Genomic DNA, 26,499 nt, shown 5'->3' with positions numbered 1-26,499 from the left:
AGGCACTTAAAGCATAAATTCATCAATGAAACTGTACTTACTTTAAAGAACAAAGGAATGATTTGTCCAATTCAGCAGACTAAAGGGTGAGAATGCAATGGTAATAAGAGCTTTGACAGCAAGAGAAGCAGATAGTCGCATTAGTGACCGTTAATGTAAGCCCTAAAAGGTGTGATGTGCCCCAGTCATCATAGGAATTAAAATAACAGATCAGATTTGGATGACCGTGCAGAAAGAGGCAGATCAAATAGGGAATAGGATTCAGATTCAGCAGAAATCAGAGCAAAATAAAAAGTAAGACCTCAAGATAGCAATTCCAGGATTTTTAAAAAATTCATCTACAGGATGTGGGCGCTGCTGGCTAGGACAGCATTTATTGCCCATCTAACTCTTTTAAATTCTCTCATCAGTGTGAACTCTTTGGTGTATCGTCAGGTGCGATGAATTAATGAATCCCTTCCCACACTCAAAGCAGATGAGGGGGGGGGGGGGGGGGGGGGGTGGTCAGGAGGTGAGTTACTTGCCTCAGAATTCGAAGCCTCTGACAGTATTTATCTGCTTGATTCAGTTACGTTTCTGGTCAATAGTGACCCTGGAAAGTAAATAGTGGAGGATGGCTCAGTTAGCTAAATTAAAATGCATGCTTTACCAAAACAACAACCTAGCTTCAAATGATGGAGTTCTTCAACAAAGATCTTGCCTACTGACCAGAACCCATTGTAAATGAAGCAAGAATCAATGAACCAAAATTTATTTTGGCGGCAATTTTAAATTAATTTGCATAATTTTTTCGGATGTATTGGGACAAGTGTAAACACAAAATCTTGCAGGAAATTTTTAAAGCCTTTTTCTCCTCTGCAATCAGTGATCTGCCCTGTCTGCAACAATTTATGCTTCAATATCTGAAGAAATTTGAAATGTCGCATGAAATGCAGGTTGTAGTAGCTTTCAGTAAGGACTATTAGAGTCTTATTCTAACAAAAGAATAAAGAAAACACTTTCAAAATCAAGGTAAACGTCGTCAACATTGCCATGACTTAATAAAGTTTGACATGTTGAAGACACGACAGTAGGTTCTGCCTTAGAGAGGAAATTCCTAACAACAGAAGACTGCTCAGTGCTTCCTATTGATAGTGTTTGTCACTATGAATTGAATTTAATTGGCAAATCTCTAAGCTGCCGCAAAAGAACAAAGTTGGGAATGTGGACGGTTTTGAGGGTTAAGTGGCTTTAGTGTAACTTTTATTTCATGACTGGGATTAAACTAACTGATAGGATGAAATGATCTTTCATGTCTTGAGTTTAGACAATATTGACCTAATTCTTAGTGGCATAGGGTTCGAGCATGATTCTATCAGGAACGTAACAGGACCAACCATGTAATAGCAGATCAGAGACCGGGAATTCTGTAGCGAGTAATTCACCCCCTGACTCCCCAAATCCGTTCTATTATTTACAGGGCACAAGACAGGGGTTTGATGGAATGCTCTCCATTTGCTTGGCTGAGTGCTGCTCCAACAACTTTCAAGATCTTGACACCATCCAGAACAAAGCAGCCTGCTTGACTGACACCGCATCCACCACCTTAGCACTCACTCCCTTCACCACTGACTCACAGTAGCAGCTGTGTGGACCTACCACACGATGCACTGCAGCAATGTACCAAGGCTCCTTTGATGGCACCTTCCAAACCCACGACCTCGACCACCTAGAAGAATAAGGTAAGTAGATGCATGGGAACACCACCACCTGTAAGTTCCCCTCCAAGTCACACACCATCCTGACTTGAAAGGTAGCTCACCACTACTTCCTCAATTTGGGATGGACAACATATGTTGATCTTGATACCGCTGTCCTTAAACCCCAAAGAATAATATATATATATCACCACTCCTTTACTGTCGCTGGATCAAAATCCTGGAACTCCATCTCAAACAGTACTATGTCTGTACCTACACTATATGGACTACATTGTTCAAGAAGGCAACCCATCACCCAACCCCTCAAGGGGAATTAGGGATGGGCAATAAATGTTGGCCTAGCCTGTTGTGTTTGTGTCTGTGTGATTGGCCTACCTTTTTTCTGCATTGTCACTCGAAGATCCTGCTTTGATGCTTGCTGTGCACTGGCTGCGGTGTCTGTATCCACCTCTTCATCATTGCTCGACTGTCCAACAGTGAGAATCTGAATTTGACTTCCCACCTCCTGGACATCATCCTGAAAGGCGGCTGGACCATCAATCCCTAGTCGATGAAAAGAGATGAACTGTAAGTTCAACCGAATATTAATGTCAGAACCTTCTTAGCCATCGTGGTTTTGGGTTAAATTTTAAAGGATTAAATTACGACTGGTATAAAAGCCACTCAAACACTGCACTCCAGAAAGTAGTTCAAGATGCACACATGCCTCAAAGACATGGGGAAAAAATAGCCCAGAATATAGGCCTTGTGACACATGAGGAGACAAAGAGTTAGAATAAAAGTCCAAGGTGGCATAGGCATTGCTTCATTAAAAATAAAGGAGCTTTCGCTCACACAAGCTGCTAATACACCAAACCATCCCATTCTTCTTATTGAAGGATGAAGGAACTAAAGTAGACAAAGTACCATTTGCAATAGTGGTGAACCTAGAATTCTCACTTGGTAGCAGAGAACTTCAGTATTGCTGAAAAAAGAGACACTGTTGAAGCTTTTCATCTTGTACTTATCAGTACAGCCACAAGAATGCCAAATTTCAAAAGAGAGCAAAATTTATACGGCATGAGAACAGGGTGCTGATTGGTTCGCAAGTTGACTCTGCCTGGTTGAGGCATTACTATGGAGAATGCATCAGAGAAATATTGCCCCAATGTTTTTGTTTATTTCACAAGATTCCTGCACATGCCCCTTTTGCCTTTGTATTAATTTATGTTGCTTTGAGCAAGAATAAGTGAGCCACACTGCATTCCTGACGAAGCATCTTAAATTGGTTGTCAGTGTAATTGTTTGCACACTCAGGATTGTTCAGCAGGTACTGTCCAATAGCGGAATCAGATCTAACATTAGACATTACCTTCGGAGTTTTACAAGCCCAGTTTGGTTGAGTATGGTCACTACTCTGCCTGTTGTGAACAGGCGAGAAGACGTGCTGTTTGATAGGATCCGCCAGCCATAGGAACATACAGCCTATGCACCGAGCATTGCACGAGCACCACAATTTATATACACATCATTCATGTATGTGACAGGCAAAATGTCTTTTTGGCTTAACACCAGCATTCTGTTAGTGGAAAATACCACTCATGTTGGTACTGCGTAGTGGCAGTAGGAAACGACTAACTTCACCTGTTGCTCAAATATATTTTGAGATACCCATACATTTTCAGGATAACTTCAGGTAGACCGGGCAATTTTCGGGTCCTAAAATGACGGACAGAGGCCCATTCGTGAGTGTGCGTGATACACAGTGAGCAATGATCTGATCAGGGTCGGCATTATCCGACAGGATAGCGTTGATGCACCCTCCCTACACCTCCTCATGCTGGACGATTGGACTTATTTGCAAACTAGTAAATAGGGCCCTTTTGCTCATTGTGCAAATCTATTGCCAAGATAAGGCACATCAAAGCTATTCTGTGGGATAATGGTTAGCCCGATCAGGTCATGGCTCCCTGTGTGCCGCTCAAACTTACACATTTAAAAAATATTAATTCATGGGATGTGGGCGTCGCTGGCTAGGCCAGCATTTATTGCCAATTCCTAATTGCTCTTGAACTGAGAGGCCTGTTCGGCCATTTCAGTTATTGCGGTTCTGGGGTCACATGTAGGCCAGACCAAGTAAGCATGGCAATGGTGTGGTTTCATGGTCCTCATTAGACTTTTAATTTTTATTTGAATTCCAATGTCACCACCCGCCGTGTTGGGATTGGAACCTGGATCCCCAGAGCGTTAACCAGTGACAATACCACCACACTACCACCCCCCCCCCCCACAATGAATGGGCCTGAGGCTGCCATCTCTGGGCCTGAAAAAAGGCCAGTCTAACTCAAATCAGTCTGGCTGGTTAAGGTATCTCAAAGAACCTTGAGAAAAAAGTCAAGCTAGCCATTTCAATCTCCTATGCAGTCACAATGCGAGTGGTAGTTTCTTCTTTAAAAGTAAAATGTTTATTTAAAAATGTCCATAATAAACAAAAACATACAACACAATTAACCAAAATTACACAATAGAAGAAAGAGACTAACAAGCAAAAGCACATATTGGCCTGGATTCTCTGATTTGCAGACTAAGTGCTGATGCTGGCGTGGGAACGGTGGCATTTTACACCAGCAAAAACGGCGTTGCCCCCCACACCAATCCTCCATTGGGTGAGGGGCTAGCAGCCACGCAGCGTGAAGCCCCCGACTTTACCTGCGTATACGGCCGGACAATTGCCGGGTCCATGGCCGCGCATGCACATGGCGGCGGCCTACGGCGGCGGAGCCGTGCAACATGGTGCGGCTGCGCGCGGACCGGCCTGCCAAAACCTGCCCCCCCCGAACACCCTTCTCCACCCCTGGACCACACCCCACCAGTGTCCCTAGCCCTCGCCAAAGCCCCCCTTGCCCGCAGAATGCCCCCCCCCCGACCGTGGTGGTGCTGGACTCAGTCCGCAGCCGCCACGCGAGGTCCCCGAACGGTGAGAGCACACGCGCCCCACGCCGTCGGGAAGCCAGCCATTTTTGAGGGGGTGGAGCATCGCAAAAGTGCCGTCGCCTCCGGTTTCGCCAAAGTAAACAGTGAACGCTCCATTCACGTGACCTTATTCAACAGAAAGTAGTCAGAGTTCAGAGCATTTGTACACACACTAGCAGGAGTTGCCCTATAGAGTAGTCAAATCCAGGAAATAACCTTGGGCCAAATCTGAATCTCCCAAGAATCTCAAACAGATTTCCCACTCGACTCTATCAAATGCCTTTTCACCACCTAGGGAAGCAATCACCTCCGATTCACACCGAGGAGGGGCAAAAGACAGGCGATCTATGTGGACCGACAATTGTCAACCCTGAATGAAGCCTGTCTGAGCCTTGGAGATCATCTCTGGGAGGCAGGGCTCCAGCCACAGCACCAGCACTTTGGCAAGTAATTTAACATCTGCAGATAATAGTGAGATAGATTGATACGACCCATACTCAGTTGCGTCTTATTCTTTTTGAGAATAAAAGAAATAGAGACCTGTGTGAGGGTAGAGGGCAACGAACCCCAGGATAAAGAACCATTAAACATGACCAGAATTAAGGGTACCAACTGCTCCGCGAAATACTTATAAAATTCAATGGGAAGCCATCTGGGCCAGGGTCCTTACCAGTCTGCATCAACCCGATGCATTTTATAATATTCTCTGGGCCCAATGGGGATTTCAACTTCTCACTCTGCTCTCTGTTACAGCTAGCATAGATCTGCTATCCAGAAAGTCAGTCATGACCGATCCCTCAACTGGAGGCTTCGATCAAAAGAGATCCCGATAGAATGATTCAAAAGCCTCATTAACCTGAGGATGGGTGGAAACCAGGCTGCTGCTCAAGTTTCGAACCTGTATGATCTGCTGGGAAGCCGTCTGTCACTTCAGCTGCTGCGCTAAAAGGCGACTGGCCTTCTCGTATTCATCAAACAGGCCCCTCGAGCATTGCAGCTGGCCCACTGCTCTGTCTGTTGACAATAACTCGAATTGTGTCTGCAGCTTTTTCCTGCTTGCCAACAAGCGAGTTCTGGTGGTCCATTTAAAGAATGGAGTCCACCGCCTCTGCCATTCTGCCCTCACTGTCTTCACCATGTGCGCTTTATAGGAGAAAATATACCCTCTGAGGACCACCTTAAAGGCTTCTCACAGTATGGAAGGTGAAATTGACTCAGTTTTATTACATTTTATATAGTCCCCAATGACAGAGGACATGCGTTCACAAAATTTCTTTGTCCACTACTAATGTCGTATCTAACCTTCATGGCGGACGCTGGGAGGGACCTGACTGTAGTGCCACATCAACAAAGTGTGGAGCATGGTCCGAAATCACATTCACTGATGAAGGAGCTGTGCTCCGAAAGCTAGTGATTCGAAACAAAACTGTTGGACTTTAGCCTGGTGTTGTAAGACTTCTTACTGCGTTCAAAGATGTGCAGGCTTAGGTGGATTGGCCATGCTAAATTGCCCCTTGGTGTCCAAAAGGTTAGGTGGGGTTACTGGGTTCTGGGGTAGGGTGGAGGGCTTAAGAAGGGTACTCTTTCCAAGGGCCAGTGCAGGGACGATAGGCTGAATGGTCTTTTATACTGTAAATTCTCTGATACTATGACTCTATCTCTTCGAGAGGTAATTCTGCTTTAAGAACCATTCAAGATATTTGAGAGCTCAAGGTTTTATAAAGAAAATGCAAAATGGGATATGCTGCTAATCAAACATTTGCATCAGAGTTCTTAAACATGGAGCACCGAAAGGGGAAGCTGAACGCGTGGATTTGAATTCAGGTTAATATTTGCCAAGAAGAGGCAATCAATAATCATCTTGGGGGTCAACTCAGTTAGCCCCTGAAATGATACTCAATTAACCTGCACCCGTTCAGTGTAATGCAAATAACACTGATTTCTTGCATGCCGCTAATTATAAAAGTTTTTGCACTCAGTCAGCACCACCTGTACTATTCAGTGGCTGCACTCATCAGGGGGGTGGGGGCCCAGTATTACACTCCTCGGTGGGGGGGGGGGGGGGGGACCCAGTATTACACTCCTCAAAGCTAGCCTGCACGGCTTAAAGAGGAGGTGCTTTCTGGCTGCAGCGGGTGCTAAGATGTGTTCGGTACCTGAATCTGTCCTGGGAGATAGTGAAGAGGGACTGATGATGGGAGAGAGCGGGCACCAAGGTTTCTGGAAGCTGCAACGAAAATCTTGGTGGAGGAGGTTTAAAAAAAAGAGGAGAGAATTCCTGCATTCTCATGGGGGCCAAAGACCTCCAGGTACACGATGAGAAAGGCAGTGGGAATAAGTAGCCGTAGTGATTTGTGCCAATAACCTGACCACAATGCTGAAAGAGGTTTAATTACCTCAGACCAATTGTCAACTTACAGCTTCAAATGTCATACCCTATCAACTTTATCTCTTCAATTCACCACACTCCCATTACTCAACTACCAACAATCCCTACTGATCAGGATCCATACCTGATACTCATGTACACCAAGGTGACCAACAGCCCTGGATTTTATAGGAACATCCTCAACGGAATTCTCCATGGTGGGTGGGATTCTCCATTCCTTCGGCAGCACACAATGGGAAACCCCATTGACCGGCTGTGGAAACAGAATGCCCGCTGCTGGCGGGGACGCGCCGCGTAGGAAAACGGGGCTGGCAGACCGGAGAATCCGGCCTCCTGCGTTTGAGGTGGTCGTTCTGTGTCCTGGGTTGTTAGGGACACAAGCAGACCATTCAGCCCTTTGAGCCTTCTCTGCCATGCAGCTAGACCATGGATAATCGTCTGCCTCAACACCATAACCCTACCCTAACCACACTAACCCTACATTCCCTGATGTCATTAGTATTTATTGATCGCATAATCAATGGCCGGAATTTTCTGGCCATTCCTGCCAGTCGGAACTTGCAATCCAACTGACATCGAGACCCTGCCGTGGGTTTCCCAGTGGTGGGGTGGAGAGGTGCATACAACGGGAAACCCCGTTGACAGCGGCAGGTCCAGAAGATCCTGCCACCGGTCAACGGCGGGCCACCTCTGACCCACAAAACGTTCTACAGCGGGGGAAGGGAAACTCCCGCTCAATAGCTGACCTTCCACAGCCCCCTGGGGTAGAGAATTGTAAAAATTCACCACCCTCTGAATGGAAAAAAATCCTCCTCATCCCTTTTTACATGGGATGTGGGCATCGCTGACTCGGCCTGCGTTTATTGACCACCCCTTATAGCCTTGAGAAGACGGGTGATGCGTGCTGCCTTCTAGAACACCTGCATTCTGTATGTTGTAAGAACCCCCCCACAACCACCTATCCTGCTCTTACAGGTTACCATGCTGAAGTGTCCTTTCAATTTTACCCCAACAGTTGGTCAAATTCCGACATCCTGTACAACAGCCCCTTACCCTAGCAGGTCAAGGCGCCACATAACCAGAGGCAGCAACAAGCAACTGGAGGGGATTCATACATGTTCTCACCATGAAGGAGGCAATGCGGGCCAATCCAATGTTGGAAGGGCCATTGCTGAGGCCTTGGCCATTGGTTTGGCTGAAATCATTGAAGATCATGCCCTCCTCATATCTAATCCTCCTTCTCATACCCAACTTCTCCTTCATCCATGTCTATTTATAATAATAATAATATTTATTATTGTCACAAATAGACTTACATTATCACTGCAATGAAGTTACTGTGAAAATCCCCGAGTCACCACACTCCACTGCCTGTTCGGGTACACCGAAGGAGAATTCAGAATGTCCAGTTCACCTAACAAGCACTGTCTTTCGGGACTTTTGGGAGGAAACCAGAGCACCCGGAGGAAACCCACGCAGACACAGGGTGAACGTGCAGATCCCGCACAGTGACCCAAGTCGGGAATTCAACCCGGGACCCTGGCATTGTGAAGCAACAGTGCTAACCACTGTGCTACCATGCCACCCTTTGTTGACTTACAAGTCCTATTGGTATTAGCGTATTCCCTATTCATACCCAACTGTGACCTACCTGAGCAGCGAGAAAGAACAAGAAGTCAGTGATGATGAAAATGAAATGAAATGAAAATCGCTTATTGTCACAAATAGGCTTCAATGAAGTTACTGTGTAAAGCCCCTTGTCGCCACATTCCGGCCTGTTTGGGGGCTAGTATGGGAATTGAACCGTGCTGCTGGCCTGCCTTGGTCTGCCTAAAAAGCCAGCTATTTAGCCCAGTGTGCTAAACCAGCCCCTAGTTGACACACCATTATTTGATTTCACCAGCCCAACCACCATCTCAGATACTAACGCTGTGCACAATTTAGAGGATAATATCATGAAAGGATCTGCACGTGCTGAGATACCAGGGAAATGTGCACAGGAGCAAGGGCAGGAGGGAAGGATAACAGAGACAGGTACCAGTTTGTAGGAGGGCGAGGTTACACTCAAGTTCTTACTGCAGAGAACTCAACTGGCAACTCAGATGGATCAGCTACAGAAGAAGACTGATGGGTGTACAGACCCAAACGTTTAGTGCACTCAAAGACCAGCCAGGAAGTTTGCACTCAATGCCAAGGAGCATGGATGAGTCAGGTGGCAGTTTGGCACAGGCCTTTGAGAAGAGCTTGGAGCAAACACTAAGAGTGGGACATTGCTGTACGTGTGTGAACTAAGCTCACAATTAAGCAACTTAAATCTAATCTATTGATGATCCGATAAGTGTTAATTACTGCCAAACAACCTCCCAGGCACTGAACATTTATTATCCTTCCTTCAGGTTTTAATAGTTGTTAGATATATTAAAAATGCAATATTAAAAAAAGGTTACTCTTATGTCGTTTTTTTCTCTCAATCTAATCTTTCTTTTTCTTGCTTTTTCTGTATTCGATTTAGCATTTAATTCTCACTATCTAACTTATGCTTCCTTCTCAACCCGTGCACTGTTTGTTACAGATTCTTCAGTCTACTTTGTAAAGGGATAGGTGGGTGCTTTCTTTGTCCCAATTTCTGGATTTGTTTTCTCAATCATCATTATTAGCTCGCACCTTCAGCAACTTATCATGCAAAACCATTTAAACCCTAATCATGCAAGGGCAAGTCTAGTACCATTAGATTCATGCCCATTTCAAACTGTGGTCCATTATATACAAGGTTTCAAAAGCCTAAGTGCACTTAGTTGTTCATTACCGATGCCGCTTTTTGTCTTTGCTACAGTCACTGCACCCCAGTGGTTCACTGCATATGAAGCACTTTGTGACATTTCTCAAAGGCACGATTGTACGTTATATTACAGCAATTTTGTAGCAACAGGATTGGCATAAAAACAGCTTGAGCTGGCCCACTCCATTTTGTAGATTTCATAAATGGTACAAAAGAACCATGCCTTGGATACTTGATTACTCCTTAATACAGCTAATCAATTCTGGGTAACGCAAATGGGAAATTAGGTGCATAATAAGAAAATCTAATCAGTCTGCTGTCAATCAACACAGCAGCATAATACGGACACATCAGAGCAGATGAAGTACATGAATTCCATTCAGTTTCATTTTAGAAAATAATTTCTAGTAATACCTATCAACAAAATAATGACAAGATAACAAGAATTGAATTAAACACTTTCACATGGTCCTGCGTTATTAACTTTCCATACAACTCCTGTTACAACTTGCCAGCTGTTCTCCCTAATATTCATTCATTATAAAGTCAAAGGCTGGGATTCTCCGAAATCCCGGCCAAGTGTTGACATCGCCGTCAAAACCGGCGTGAGCGACGCCGACGTCAACAGGCCTCCAGGCCCAGGCATTCACACGGGGGCTAGTACGGCGCCGGAGTGCTATACACTCGAAGGCCGGGGCGCCATCGCCGGTGCAGGTCCACGCATGCACCCAACGACCGCCGCGGGTCTGCAGTGCGCATGGGTCACCGTCTCCTCGCCGGCCCCCGGGTAATATGGCAGAGCCCTACAGGGGAACAGCACGGATGAATATAGGAAGCCCCTCCCCCCCCCCCCGGAATTTGCCCGCCCACCGATCGGTAGGCCCCAATCGCAGGCCCCGCCACCTTGGAGGCCGCTCCCCCGGAATCGGATCACCCCGCCCCCCCCCCTACCAGGACAGCCCCCACAGCCAGTAGTCCGAGGTCCCGCTGGGTGGAACCATATGTAACACACGCCAGCAGGACTCGGCAGAACCCGGCGGGCACTCGGCCCGTCAAGCGCGAAGAATCGCCGCAGGGACCGCTTTCTACGGCCCTCGACCGGGCCAATTGTAATGTGCAGACGCCAAGAAACCACTGGCAAGGAGGCAGAATGGTGGTATAACAAATTTACATCGGCAGTTTCGGCCTGACTGAGTTTGGTGACATCGCAGCGGCAGAGTGCTCACTTCCTGTACATGCAGAGACATCACTGAATGCCCCATGCAGCTGCCTGTATCAAAGATGGCGCACACCCAACTCGCCTTGGAAAAATTGCTACCCAAACTGGAAACTGGAAAGAATACTCGCCCCGTGGTGCAACAAAAAAGGACAGAGTCCCATTATGGACGCAAATAGTGGGATGTTTCTTGGAGCCTGTAGTGCCGAGAATGACTCTGCTATCAAATGGGAATTGTTTTTTTGGGGGGCCTCTGCAGGGAATGCCCTGCTGAGTCAGCACTTACATTCATTTTTAAATACCACCCCGATCTCTCGACCTCTCCACAATGTACTCTGAACCCCTCTAAGCCCCAATCGACTGATTGAGGGTCCTCGAGTCTCGCTCACCCCACTTCATAAGGACAGGATGCCCCGGGGCCCGATCCCTGACATGGGAAAACTGGCACCTGGGCACCTTGGCATGGCCAGACTGGCACCCTGGCAGTGCCCCTTGTTAAGTAATGGGTTCAGAGACATTCCAATTAGGTGTCTCATTTATGTTAAGTATCCAATAATTGACACCGCTATGTAAAGGGGCTTCAGGTGGCCTTTGTGTCAGGTGATGTGATGTTAGAGTTTTGTGCAGAGTCTGTTGAAGTAAACTAAAGGTGTTTGTGGAAAAGGAGCAGAACCTTTGACTCTTTATACAACAGCAGCTAAACGTGTAGCAAATGGGAACAGAGGATGATTGCTGTGCAAATGTGAAGGGCTGAAAGATACAACTTTTCCAGACAAAATCAAGGAGTGAGTGAGAAGAAAAAAAAACCCAAAGATATATGGCTGAATCTAGGATAAAGATGGCTGGATATGGCTACCCCTCCTTATTTTCTGAAAGGGGATTGTACGACCAATGGAGAAGTGCAGTAGTTATGTGGACTAAGGTAACTGAAAAATGAAATGAAAAATGAAAATCGCTTATTGTCGCAAGTATTCTTCAAATTTAGTTACTGAGAAAAGCCCTTAGTTGTACATTCCGGCGCCTGTTCGGGGAGGCTGGTATGGGAATTGAACCATGCTGCTGGCCTGCCTTGGTCTGCTTCAAAAGCCAGCTCTTTAGCCTTGTGATAAACCACCTTGGAAAAGAGAAAACAAGGTATGGCATTGGCTCTTTCTCTACTTTATGACAGTAAAATCCGGAGCAAAGTGTTTTCTGAGCTGGAATTGGAAGAGTTAGACTCAGACGAAGGTCTGCAGACTCTATTACATTATATGGATAAGATTAATAAGAAGGATGACTTGTTAAGTGCATATGAAGCATGGTCGGATTTTGATAGGTTCCGGAAAATAGAGGATTTCTCCATTGAAGACTATATAATGGAATTTGGCAGACTATATAAAAGGCTGCAGAAACACAACCTGGAATTTCCACAGTCTGTGTTGGCCTTTAAATTACTTGACTGTGCTAGAGTGAGCAACATGGATAGGCTCCTGGTTTTGACAGGAGTTCAGTTTGCGGATAAGGATACCTTATTTGATCAGATGACAGAAGCTTTAAAAATGTTTCTGGGGAAACATTCGATTCCGATGGCTCTGATGACCCAAATAGGTCAGTCTACAATAAAGCAGAATATGGAAAATACACTACTAACAGGATGGCAAAATTGTACAGCTACAAACAGGTTCCAAGACTATAGAAGGAGATCGGGTCCCGGAAATTATGAAGACAGAAAACCAGTTAGAACCTACAATAGGAAGGTAAACCCCAGAAATGGACGGGGCATGATAAATCGATGTTTTCGATGTGACTCTCAACACATTTTACTTTCAACTGCCCAATACGTTATAATAGAGTGTTTGAAGCGACACATGACATGGAAGAGTCAGAAGAGGAAAAAGATAGTGACCAGAAAGAAGGTATTATCCTAGTAACAAGCAGTTTTACGCAGGTATTGAGGGTGTTGGTTGCAGAATCCTTCAATTGTGCTGTATTGGACAGTGGCTGCACATCTACTGTGTGTGAAACTGACTGGTTAAAATGTTACCTGGACTCCTTGAATGCTGAAAATCGTAACAAGGTTAAGGAATTTGAAAGTTCCACAAGTTTCAGGTTTGGGGATGATAATACTCTGAAGTCACTGAAAAGAGTGGTGATCCCTTGCAATATTGCCGGAGTGAATCATTTCATTAGCACGGATGTTGTACCTTTGCTTCTGAGCAGACCGTCGATGAAGAAAGCACAAATGAAACTGGATATGGAACAGGATAAGGCAACAGTTTTTGGAAAGACGGTGGACTTACAGTTTACACAGTCGGGACACTATTGTATTCCATTCCTTTTTTTTAAAGTTTTTTTTTAAAATTTAGATTACCCAATTATTTTTTCTATTAAGGGGCAATTTAGCGTGGCCAATCTACCTACTCTGCACATTTTTGGGTTGTGGGGGCGAAACCCACGCAGACACGGGGAGAATGTGCAAACTCCACACGGACAGTGACCCAGAGCCGGGATCGAACCTGGGACCTCAGCGCCGTGAGGCGGTTGTGCTAACCACTAGGCCACCGTGCTGCCCTGTATTCCATTCCTGACAAATAATGTTTCAAGTAGAGTTGTTAAGGATGTGTTGAAAATGGGACTTTAGCTGATAAAAAGCTTGCTGTATTAAAACCGCATAGGCAATTTGCGCATCCGTCTCTTCAGAGGCTGAAACATTTATTAAAGGATGCAGGGGTAAGGGATGAAGACTATACGAAGCTAATAGAATAGGTTAGTGATCGCTGTGAAGTTTGCAGGAAGTACAGAAGGACGCCTGCATGACCGATAGTGACCCTACCTTTGGCCAGGGAGTTTTACGACATTGTGGCCATGGACCTTAAGATCTGGGATAAAGCCAATAATATATTTATTTTGCATTTTGTAGATTTAGCAACCAGGTTTAGTCAATCAAAGATTGTACAAAGTAAAGAAAAGAGAGTAATTATAGATCAAATCGTGAAAAAATGGATAGGTACAGGAATGGGCCCACCGGCAAAATTCCTTACGAACAATGGGGGAGAATTTACTAATGATGAGTTTAGTGATATGTGTGAAAATGTGAATATCACAGTTCGGAATACGGCTGCAGAAAGCCCATTTAATAATGCTGTGTGTGAAAGAAACCATTCGGTAATAGGTGATGTGCGCTGGAAAATTTTGGCAGATAGACCAAACTGCAAGCTAAATTGAGCATGCAAAGAATTCATTGCAGATGGTTGAGGGCTATAGTGTTTGGTAGAAATCCTAAAATTCCGTCCATTTTGGATGACCAGCCTCCAGCTTGGGAAAGGACTACAATTAGCTCTGCTTTTGCTGAGCATTTAAATGCATTACATAGCAGTAGAAAAGCTTTTCTGGAAGCAGAAGTCTCTGAAAGAATTCACAAAGCTTTGAGGCCATCAAATACCGTTTATCTGCAAGGAGACATGGTGTACTATAAGAGAGACAATTCTAATGAATGGAAAGGCCCAGGGAAGATCATAGGCATAGATGGCAAAACAATTATTTTGCAACATGGCAGTCAAATTTTTAGGGTACATTCATCAAGGATAATGGGTACAGATTACAAATGCTCAGATTTAAACAGAGCAGACAGACAGGACGAGAAACCAGGGTCATCTGGTACGCACATGTTAAAGAACTATGAGGACCAGTTAACTGATATAAACAGGGTTTATGTAGCGGAACAAAACACTTCTGATGATTTAGAACAGGTCCGCAGGAAAAGGTTGAGAACTATTTAAAGGATATCCCACAGCAGAAGGGAAAGATCAAGCAGTAGCAGTACAGAACAAGATACCAGGCGGGAGAGGGGACCTAGTTTTTCAAGGTCTCAGAACATTAGTAAGACGACAAATACTAATAGTAGTAGAAGCCCACATGCACGTGAGATTTTGGTGGCTTCCAATAAGTTAGATAAAAAAGTTATCAAAGATGCCGAAGAAAAAGAACTGCAAAGTTGGAGTGAATTTGGGGTATATGCAGAAGTACCGGATAGGGGACAAAGAGCTCTATCCCACAGATGGATTTGCAGGGAAAAGGTTCTTCCGGTTGGCACTTATAAGGCAAAGGTCAGGCTTTTGGCTAGGGTATTTGAAGAAAACTTAGAAGATCAGGATTTAAGGATAGATTTACCTGCGGCAGAAAGGTTATTTTAAAGATCTTCTTGGCTCTATTAGCCACAAAGGCATGGAAATGCAAATCTATAGACATAAAAGCTGCCTTCTTCAGGGGCATCAGCTCCAGAGAGACATTTTTCTCCGTCCTCCTAAAGAGGCAGCTAACACAGAAGGGGTACTCTGGAAGTTGAACAAATGTGTATATGGATTAAATGACGCATCTAGAGTCTGGTATTTTTCGGTAAGGTCAGTTTTGTTAAAGTTAGGCTGTTGCCAGTTGAAAGCAGATCCGGCAATGTTTTACTGGCACTATAAAGGAAATCTTGCTGGCATCTTTATGATGCATGCTGATGATTTTTTGTGTGGTGGGACTAGTGATTTCAAAGCTATTGTAATCTCTGGTTTGAGGAAAGAATTCAGGTTTGGAAGTCAGACTTCCAGTGCATTTAAATATATTGAATTGGAAATCGGACAGACAAAGTTAGGGGCAACTTTACGTCAGCAATCTTATTTGGAAAGCATCAGCCCAATAGCAATTAGTCGTGGCCGGGTTTCACAAAAAGACGCAATGGTTTCAAAGATGGAAAAAGAGCAACTGCGAAGTTTAATTGGGCAACCAAATTGGTTAGGGAGACAGACCAGATGTGAGTTTTGATGTCGCAGAGTTGAGTACAAAAATGAATGATCCCAAAGTGGAAGACAGAATAAGAGCAAATAAAGCGTTGGTCAAACTAAAAATGCAGAATTGTGTTTTGAGGTTCCCGGTTTTAGGTGACCTTAGGCACTTGAAACTTATAGTTGATAGTGATGCGTCCTATGCAAATTTCTGTGATGGGGTTTCAAGCGCAGGAGGTTTTATAATTTTTCTTTTGGGGAACATTGGTAAATGTTGCCCTCTTGTGTGGTAAACAAATAGAATAAGGAGAGTAGTCAAAAGCACGTTGGCTGCTGAGACATTAAGCCTTGTAGAGGCGGTGAATATGGCCTTTTATATATCTCAGATTTTGACAGAAATTTTGGGATTAGGGGATTTGGGTAATATACCTATTGAATGTCACATTGACAATAAATCTCTGTGGGAAAATGTGCACTCTACAAAAAGTGGTAATAAAAATAGGTTAAGGATAGACATTGCAAGTTTGAAGCAGATGTTGGACAGAAGGGAAATAGCAAAAATTAAATGGATTCACAGTAGCTATCGGTTGTCAGACTGTTTTACAAAAAAAGGGGCTAGCTCACAGAAACTGCTGGATATTGTTAATGAAGGGCGCCTGTTTCTGTGACTGTTTTTTTTTCTTCCAAAAATGAAAAAAAAAAAGAAGTGGGGGGGGGGGGGATTGCGTGTGTGTTTTTGAATTTCTTGTAATTTTGTTTTCACCTAATGATTTTTTTCTCCAAGGAAGGGGAAACTGTTAAGTAATGGGTTAAGAGACATTCCAATTAGTTCTCTCATTTATGTCAAGTATCCAATAATTGACACATATGTAAAAGGGCTTCAGGTGGCCTTTGTGTCAGGTGATGTGATGTTAGAGTTTTGTGCAGAGTCGGTTGAAGTAACTTAAAGATGTTTGTGGAAAAGGAGCAGAACCTTTGACTCTATACAACAGCAGCTGAATGTATAACACCCCTTACGTGACAGTACCATCTGGGTAGGGTGTCCACATGGCACTGCCAGGGTGTCCATGTGACACTGCCAAGGTCCTGTGTAGCAATGCCAAGGTGCTCATGTAGCAGTGCCAAGGTGTCTGGGTGGCATTGGGATGCCAGGGTATCACCCTGTCCAGAGCCTGACCACCTGGGTAACTTTGATCGCCTGGAAGAGCTCCCCAAGTGCCGTTATGCCTGATCCAGGCTTGTGGAAACCAGCGCTAAATGGTGCCAAGCCATGGTCTTCCAGGTGCGGGCATTTGATCCTGGGCCTTGTGATACTCTGGCGCAGACATATTTAAGTGAAGTGAACTGCTCACTTAAATATGTAAATTGGTTCTTGCCCAATGAGAGTGAGATCCAGATTGAGATGTCTCACGGGATCTCATTCGATCTCGCAAGGCATCCCGAGCAGCGTAAATCTACGGCCTCATCGCATCACTGAGCTGGACACGACAAGGCCACATGATTGCAGCCATTGTACCCTTTTCTCTAAACAAACATTACTTGCTTTTTGTTCAACAAAAATGGCAATATTTGAGCAGATTGTGTATCAGCACAGCTGGTTTAGCACACTGGGCTAAATCGCTGGCTTTTAAAGCAGACCAAGGCAGGCCAGCAGCACGGTTCAATTCCCGTACCAGCCTCCCCGAACAGGCGCCGGAATGTGGCGACTAGGGGCTTTTCACAGTAACTTCATTGAAGCCTACTCGTGACAATAAGCGATTTTCATTCATTTTCATTTCATTCAAATAATTATTGAATGGGATTGTGATGGATTCTGAGGTAACTATTTCGAGATAGGACTGTAATGCAGTGAGGATTCAGGGGAGGGGCACTGAGGGCTTGCCATGGGGTAGAGAGGGCTCGGGATGAGAGGACTTGGAAGAGGGGCACTGGGGGCTCTGAAGGGTGGGAGAGGGCTTGGGAGGGGAGGGAGAGGGCTTGGGGAGGGGCAGAGTGGGCTCAAGAGAAGGGCAGTGAGAGCTTGGGAGAGGACATGGGAAAGGGGCAGCAAGAGATCAAGAAAGGAGTGGCAAGTGAGGGCTTGCGAGGGCTTAGGCCAGTGGCAATACTGGAACAAACCAGTACTGGCTAACAGGCACACATCAATAATCTAAGCAATGGGAGAAACTACACACTTGTGGGTAGTAGCAATGCCAACCGAGTGCACATGAATCAACTGCTCCTGGCAACTGGGCATCAGGAATTACAGTGCAAATGTAAACATCCAGAGAGAGTGAGATCAAATTTCACTGTGGCAGCTTCAAGTACTTTTCTAATTTCTGCAGTCAGCAATGCATGTCCAGTTTAGCCATTTCGATTCACACTGGGGAATCCCTACTTTGACAAATTCACCACCTCATTCACTCACGCTCCCTGGTATTTAGGATGCTAATGCAGTAGCTTAGTTAAAGAGGCATAGCAAAGCCCTTTTCTTTGACAGTTGGATTTCCCCAATATGCTACGAGTTTCCCTACTGTTTGAGGATGAGTTGAAATAAATTTCCACTCAATAATCCAGCTTTACCAGTGACAAAGATTTAATATAACTACCTTGTTTTGTACAACACGGGTAATGTTTTCATTCATTCAAAACCCACTCAATTGCCCAGAGGTAAAATTGGTCCATATGTCTCTATTTAACAGCTCCCTTTGTTCTGACATCTTTGAAGGTATGAAATACCTAAAATCGCAGGATCTCACAGTGCAATTCTAAAATTCTATCATTCCGTTTATATTGTCTCTCCTTGTTCTTCCTGCCAAATGAATTACTTTGCATTTCTCTGCATTAAATTTGACTTGTCAATTTTCTGCCCATTTCACCATTCTGTGTCTCCCTGAAGTCTCTTACACACCACCTCATATTTCTGCCTTTGGTCTCATCTACAAACTTTGAAATTCAGCTCAGTATTCTCAAGGTCAGGTCATTAATATATAGCAAGAAGAGGGATCTGAATACCAGTTCCTGGCGAACGCCAGTGCAGAGCTCCCTCCTCTCTGAAAACAATCATTCTAAACCAGTCTACCTTCTGGCTCTCATTCTATCTCATATCCAAATGGCCGCTGCCCTTTTATCCCATAAACTCCCATTTTGTAATAGCGAACGCTCTTTTTCAGCAACCTGTATGCACTGAAGAGCCCAGGAGATGCCCATCACAACCCAATGGATTGTATCACAGTGAATAAAACCGTATATGACATGTAAGATCCCATCTAGATGCTGACATTGGATCTGAGTACAATCCAGTATTGATGTCTTCAGCTGTTAAGCTCAAGAAAAGTAAAAAAAAAGTCAAAATTCAAGGAGCATGTCAATTTAGATATACTCAAGACTGGGCAGTATGACTCTATGAAAGCAGCGTACATCACCAGGATACTGCCCAGATTCTCCCTCAACCAGTAAAAAAAGTGTATTAAAAGATGCTCATGTGTGGAGCAATATAGATGGGCCGGATTCTCCGGTCCCCCAGCTGCATGTTGCTTGGTGGCGCACTGTTCGACGATGGTGGGATTCTCTACTGCCGCTGATTGTCAATGGGATTTCCCATTGATGCCACCCCACACTGTCAGGAAACCCATGGGTGGGGGGTGCGCTGCCAGCGGGGAAAGAGGATCCCAATAGCCGGAGAATTCTGGCCGATGTCTCCGTTCGACATTTCATAAATCTATGCTTTTTTAAGAAAAAAAGAAGGAGCTCGAGCAAACAAATGCAGGTACAATGATCGCTGAAGTGTTCAATTCTTAACCAACACTAAATCCAGATTTATGCTGAGAAACTCTGTCATATGCACTTGGACATGTGAGGAAAGACTCGTCTTCATTTGCCTCGGTTTCCCAAGAAAATGGCAGAGTCAGTCATGTGCAGTACAATAACGAACAGATCTCATTAAACTTTTCATGTCATTGGATTCTTCTAAGCCACTGAAGTTGGAATCTGTCAGAACCAGCCGCACAAACATGCATTAAGCAATTGATTAATGCTATGTTTTCAAGGAGTAAAAGAGAGAGATGCATCCATATCGTATTTATCAAGGCCACCAGATGGCTCAACGTGTTTTCCAGTCAGTGAAATGCGATTGAAATATAATCACTGCTGTAAAGCAGTAGAAATGACAGACAGCCTGCACATAGCAAACCCCTGCAAGCCATCTTGATTTAATGACCAGATAACCAGGTTTTCTGAGATGTTGATTGAGGGATAAATATTGGCCCACTTACAGTCATCCTGTACTGAAGACTTGTGCTTCAGAATGTGCAGCACCCCTTGTTATATTACGTATAGTAATACCTAGTTACTCATTTGCTTACTTCCAGAACGGTCGGATGGTTGATGTTCAGGAACACTCGAAGTCTTCAAATTAAGCAAATACTGCTTATTGAGTAACGATTATAAGTAACATGAGTTTGTTCACTCTTCTACAACTATAACTGAAGATTAGATAAATAGGATATATATATGGTTTAACTACATCTGCTCACTAAGCTATATCTCTAACACTCTGTTCACTAGTTACTCCTGATACAAAGAGGTGGGAACCCTCTCTGAGTGTACCTTATATACATATATCTGGTGCTGCCATCTAGTGGTTGTCTGGCACTTACTTACAGATGTTAATGCCTTACATACCTGCAGAGGTACAGATCAATACTGTACACCCCTAGCCAAGCTGTCCCATTACAGCTACAACACTAGCATCTACCCTGCAATGTGCAAAATTGCCCAGCTACGTCCTGTCCAAAAAAAGCAGGACAAATCCAATCTGGTCAAGTAACACTCCATCGGTCTATTTTCAATCAACAAAGTGATGGAAGGTATCATTGACAGTGGTATCAAGCAGAACGTACACAGCATTAGCCTGCTCACTGACATTCAGTTTATATTCTGCCACGATCACTGACGTAATTACAGCTTTGGTCCAAACCCCTTCCACCACCGTAAACACTAATTCCCTCTACCATTGACGCACAGTGCCAGTAATGTGTACCACCTACAAGACACACTGCAGAAATTCTCCAAGGTTCCTGTGTCAACAACTTCCAAACCTGGGTCATGTTTCAGTATGTAATGAATTCTCAGTCAACACTTTCTATTTTTTCAAAATCACAAAAGAGCCACAAAAGCATCGCAGCCCAAGGATCACTTGGCTTCCGTTGTGGGTTGAAGCATTTCTCTGTCTCAAGGGGGAACAAAAGGAATTTTCCAGATTGATGCTACCTGAATGCCTTTTTCTTGAACTAATTTAAAAGGATGATTTCAGATTAAATGGGCCATTCAAATACAAAGACGCTGGCTGTCTCAACTCTCAAGGTGTGAAAGTCATCAAAAGGATGTATAATTGGCCCGGCCACACACTTTATTTGGAATAGGACTTTGGACTTGTAACAGGCCATATGGGCGAGACAGTCATGTTTGTTGCCTGATTTTAAAATAACAAGATTCAACTCTTCAAAGACAGAGGTGATCAGAAAGCATTCAAACCAGCTTCAGTCAACTAAGATGCCACGGTAATAAACCTTGAAAGTGGGAGAAGGACTTTTCACCAACCTGGCCTGACTTCAAGTTCACCTGAGGGACAATCTCCTTGGAATTCAACTATAGGAAGCTTCGTAGCTCACTGAAAAACCTCTGCTTACAAGACCTTCACTTCAACAAATAGCATCAACTCATATTAGTAACTCCAGCTGTGCCGCCAAAGAGAGATTGAGACTAACCTACTTTGCAATCATATTGTTTTTTCTTCATCTGTATATAATCATTATGAATGATGGTGCAAGTGGGTTGAATGGGTGCAAAATCACATTATTTTAAAGTCTAGAGGCAAATGTTTGATAAAAGATAATCTTTCTTTTTAAAACTCACAAAAAAGCTTGCTGCTGCAATTAAACTCTCAGAGTAATAAAGTACACAGACCTCAGTCAGTAAGAAAACACATAAAACTCTACCTATAACATTTATGCCCATTACCACCCAGAAGGACAAGAACAGTAGGCAGATGGGAATAGCACCACCTACACGTTCCCTGACATGCTGCACACCGTGACTTGGAACTATATTGTCTTTCCTTATTGTCACTGGGTCGAAATCCTGGAACTCCATCCATAATCACTGTGGGTGTTCCTTCATCAGATGGACTACAACTGTGTAAGGACCCCAATGTGAAATGGTTCAGAAAAAGCCCACACAAATTTAGAGTTAAGTGCTGCCAATTGGCTCCCATCCATTGCCCTGACTGCTGTAATATTTTGACCATTCTATCGTATTTCTTCAGCATCAACTTCCATCAGTTTCAACACTGCTTCAGCTATGAGCTGATTCAATCAGCTACTTTCGCATCACCCAATAAAGAGGAGGAAGAGGAATGGAAATGTACATGTGCGTGTATGTACTAGAGTGTGTGTGTATGCTGGACTGTGTTTGTGTACTGGAGTGTGTGCTGGGGTGAGTGTGTGCTGGAGTGTGTGTGTATACTGGTGTGCATATGTGTACTGGAGTATGTGTGATTTGTTAAATTCATTTACGGGATGTGGGCGTTGCTAGTTCAGCCAGCATTTATTACCCATCCCTAGTTGCCCTTCAGAAGGTGGTGGTGAGTTACCTTCTTGAACCGCTGCAGTCCTTCATGTGTCGGTACACCCACTGTGCTGTTAGGGAGGGAGATCCAGGATGTTGCCCCAGTGACAGTGAAGGAACGGCGATATATTTCCAAGTCAGGGTGGGAGTGACTTGGAGGGGAACCTTGGTGAATTACTGCAGTGCACCTTGTAGATGGTATACACAGCTGCCACTGTTTGCCTTGTGGATGGGTGAGCAATCAAGCGGGCTGCTTTGTCTTGATGATGCCGAGCTTCTTGAGTGTTGTTGGAGCTGTACTCATCCAGGCAAGTGGTGAGTATTCCATTACACTCATGACTTGTGCCTTGCAGATGGTGGACAGGCTTTGGGATGTGGGGTTCAGGAGGTGAGTTACTCGCCGTAAAATTCCTAGCCTTTGACCTGTCCTGGTAGCCACAGTATTAATGTAGCTAGTCCAGTTCAGTTTCTGATCAATGATAACCCCCTGGATGTTGATTGTGGGGGATTCAGTGATGGTAATGCCATTGAATGTCAAGGGGCGGTGGTTAGATCTGGCACTTGTATGGCGCAAATGTAATTTGCCTCGTGTCAGCCCAAGTCTGGATATTGTCCAGGTCTTGCTGCATTTGGACATGGACTGCTTCATTCTCTGAGGAGTAGCGAGTGGTGCTGAACATTGTGCAGTCATCCGCAAACATCCCCACTTCTGACCTTATGATGGAAACGAGGTCATTGATGAAGCAGCTGAAGATGGTTGGGCCTCGGACACTACCCTCAGGAACTTCTGCAATGATGTCCTGGAACTGAGATGATTGACCTCCAACCACCACAACCAATTCCTTTGTGGCAGATATGACTCCAACCAATGGAGAGTTTTCCCCTGATTCCCATTGACTCCAGTTTAGCTCGGGCTCCTTGATACCATACTCAGTCAAATGCTGCCTTGATGCCAAGGGCAGTCACTCTCACCTCACCTCTGGCTTGCTGTTCGTGTGTGTCTATTGGAGTCTGCATTTGATGGAGTGTGCGTATGTGCTGGAGATCATGTGTGTACTGGAGTGCTGGAGTATGTGTGTGTGTGCTGGAGTGTGTGTGTGTCTGTGTACTGGAGTGCGCATGTGTGTGTGTGTGTACTGGAGTGTGTGTGTGTGTGTACTGGAGTGTGTGTGTGTGATGTCAGGGTGTGTGCGTGGTGTCAGCGTGTGTGTGTGGTGTCAGAGTGTGTGTGTGTGATGTCAGCGTGCAGGTGTGTGTGTGGTGTCAGAGTGTGTGTGTGTGTATGTGGTGTCAGAGTGTGTAAGTGTGTGTGGTATCAGAGTGTGTGTGTGTGGTGTGTGTGGAGTCAGAGTGTGTAAGTGTGTGTGGTGTCAGTGTGTGTCTGTGGTGTCAGCGTGTGTGTGTGTGTGTGGTGTGTGTGGAGTCAGAGTGTGTAAGTGTGTGTGGTGTCAGCGTGTGTGTGTGTGTGTGTGGTGTGTGTGGAGTCAGAGTGTGTAAGTGTGTGTGGTGTCAGTGTGTGTCTGTGGTGTCAGCGTGTGTGTGTGTGTGGTGTCAGAGTGTGTAAGTGCATGTGGTGTCAGAGTGTGTGTGTGTATGTGGTGTCAAAGTGTGTGTGTGTGTCAGCATGCGTGTGTGTGTGTGTGGTGTCAGAGTGTGTGTGTATGTGTGGTGCCAGCGTGGATGTGCGTGTGGTGTCAGAGTCCATGTGTGTGTGGTGTCAACATGTGTGTGTGTGTGTCAGCGTGTGTGTGTGGTGTCAGAATGTATGTGTGGTGTCAGCGTGTGTGTGTGGTGTCAGAATGTGCATGTGTGTGTCAGAGAGTGTGTCGGAGTGTATGTGTGTTGGAGTGTGCATGTGTGCTGGAGACCATGTGTGCATTGAAGTGCTGGAGTGAGTGTGTGGGGTGTGTGGGTGCCTGTGCGTGTGTGTGTGTTTGTTTTCACTGGAGTGTGTGTGTACAGGAGTGTGTGTCAGAGGATGTGTGTGAGTTTGTGTCAGAGTGTATGCTGGATTGTGTGTGTGCTGGAGTGTGCATGTGTTGCAGCGTGTTGGAGTGTGGATATGTTGGAGTGTGCACATATTGGACTGTGCATATATTGGACTGTGCATTTTTTGGAGTGTGCGTGTGTTGGAATGTGCGTGTTGGAATGTGTGTGTCGGAGTGTAGGAATGTGTGTTCCAGTGTGTGTATGTTGGAGTGTGCATTTGATAGAGTGTGCGTGTTTTGGAGTGTGCATGTGTTTCCTTATGCACATATTGGATTGTATATGCGTTGGAGTGTGTGAGTGCTGGAGTGTGCGAGTGCTGGAGTATGTGAGTGTGCACTGGAGTGTGCAGTGTGCATGTGTTGAAGTGTGCGTGTGTTGGAGTGTGCGTGTGTTGGAGTGTGCGTGTGTTGGAGTGTGCGTGTGTTGGAGTGTGCATGTGTTGGAGTGTGCGTGTGTTGGAGTGTGCGTGTGTTGGAGTATGCGTGTGTTGGAGGATGCATGGCGGTTGGGTTGAAGTGGGAGTTGAAGTGTATGCAGGTTGAAATGAGTGTGCGTTGAAGTGTGTGAGGGTTGAAATGTGCATGCGTTGAAATGTGCGTGCATTGAATTATGTTTGCGTTGAAGTGTACGTGTGGTGAAGTGTGCATGCAATGAAATGTGCAAGGGTTACAGAGTGCACACGCCTGTTGGAGTGGACACGGGTTGAAGTGTGCACGGGCTGAAGTGGGGCTTGAAGTTTACATGGGTTGAAATGTGCGGGCTTTGAAGTGTGCATGCGTTGAAGTGTGCACGAGTTGAAGTGTGTGGGTTTGCAATGTACATGGGTTGAAGTGCGTGCAGGCTGAATTGGGGGGGTTGAAGTGTAAGTGGTTTGAAATGTGCATGCGTTAAAGTGTGCACGGGTTAAAATGTGCGTGTATTGAATTGTATGGGGTTTATAGGCAGCATGGGCTGGAGTATGCATGTGCACGTGTTGAGGTGTACATGGGTTGAAGAGCGCGCAGGCTGAAATGGGGGGTTGAAGTGGAAGTGGTTTGAAAAGTGCGTGTGTTGAAGCATGCATGCAATGAAATGTGCGTGTATTGAAGTGTGTGAGGGTTAGAGACAGCATGGACTGAAGTATGCATGCGTGCGTATGATAAAGATGCATGGCATTAAGGGTAAAGTAGTAGCATGGATAGAGGATTAGTTAATTAATAGAAAGCAAAGAGTGGGGATTAATGGGTGTTTCTCTGGTTGGCAATCAGTAGCTAGTGGTGTCCCTCAGGGATCCGTGTTGGGACACAATTGTTCATAATTTACTTAGATGATTTGGAATTGGGGACCAAGGGCAATGTGTCCAAGTTTGCAGATGACACTAAGATGAGTGGTAAAGCGAAAAGTGCTGAAAATACTGGAAGTCTGCAGAGGGATTTGGATAGGTTAAGTGAATGAGCTAGGGTCCGGCAGATGGAATACAATGTTGACAAATGTGAGGTTATCCATTTTGGTAGGAATAACAGCAAACGGGATTATTATTTAAATGATAAAATATTAAACCATGCCGCTGTGCAGAGAGACCTGGGTGTGCTAGTGCATGAGTCACAGAAAGTTGGTTTACAGGTGCAACAGGTGATTAAGAAGGCAAATGGAATTTTGTCCTTCATTGCTAGAGGGATGGAGTTTAAGACTAGGGAGGTTATGTTGCAATTGTATAAGGTGTTAGTGAGGCCACATCTGGAGTATTGTGTTCAGTTTTGGTCTCCTTACTTGAGAAAGGACGTACTGGCACTGGAGGGTGTGCAGAGGAGATTCACTAGGTTAATCCCAGAGTTGAAGGGGTTGGATTATGAGGAGAGGTTGAGTAGACTGGGACTGTACTCGTTGGAATTTAGAAGGATGAGGGGGGATCTTTTCGAAACATTAAAAATTATGAAGGGAATAGATAGGATAGATGCGGGCAGGTTGTTTCCACTGGCGGGTGAAAGCAGAACTAGGGGACATAGCCTCAAAATAAGGGGAAGTAGATTTAGGACTGAGTTTAGGAGGAACTTCTTCACCCAAAGGGTTGTGAATCTATGGAATTCCTTGCCCAGTGATGCAGTTGAGGCTTCTTCATAACATGTTTTTAAGGTAAAGAT

General features: G+C 44.9%; 1 protein-coding gene across 4 annotated transcripts in view; it reads right to left on the bottom strand.

The window, feature by feature from the left end:
* Window positions 1-26,499, bottom strand: part of tub (TUB bipartite transcription factor) — a 479,022-nt gene that overhangs the window by 40,740 nt on the left and 411,783 nt on the right. For all 4 annotated transcript variants that reach the window (XM_038808107.1, XM_038808111.1, XM_038808110.1 and 1 more), the window contains one exon: window positions 2,076-2,243. In XM_038808107.1, the coding sequence (XP_038664035.1) occupies window positions 2,076-2,243 (168 nt within the window). The remainder of the gene's footprint in view (window positions 1-2,075; window positions 2,244-26,499) is intronic.

This window comes from Scyliorhinus canicula, chromosome 9 (genome assembly GCF_902713615.1).
Source record: "Scyliorhinus canicula chromosome 9, sScyCan1.1, whole genome shotgun sequence".
Lineage (NCBI taxonomy): Eukaryota > Metazoa > Chordata > Chondrichthyes > Carcharhiniformes > Scyliorhinidae > Scyliorhinus > Scyliorhinus canicula.
The sequence above is the reverse complement of the archived record's forward strand: the minus strand, read 5'-3'. Positions and strand labels throughout refer to the sequence as shown.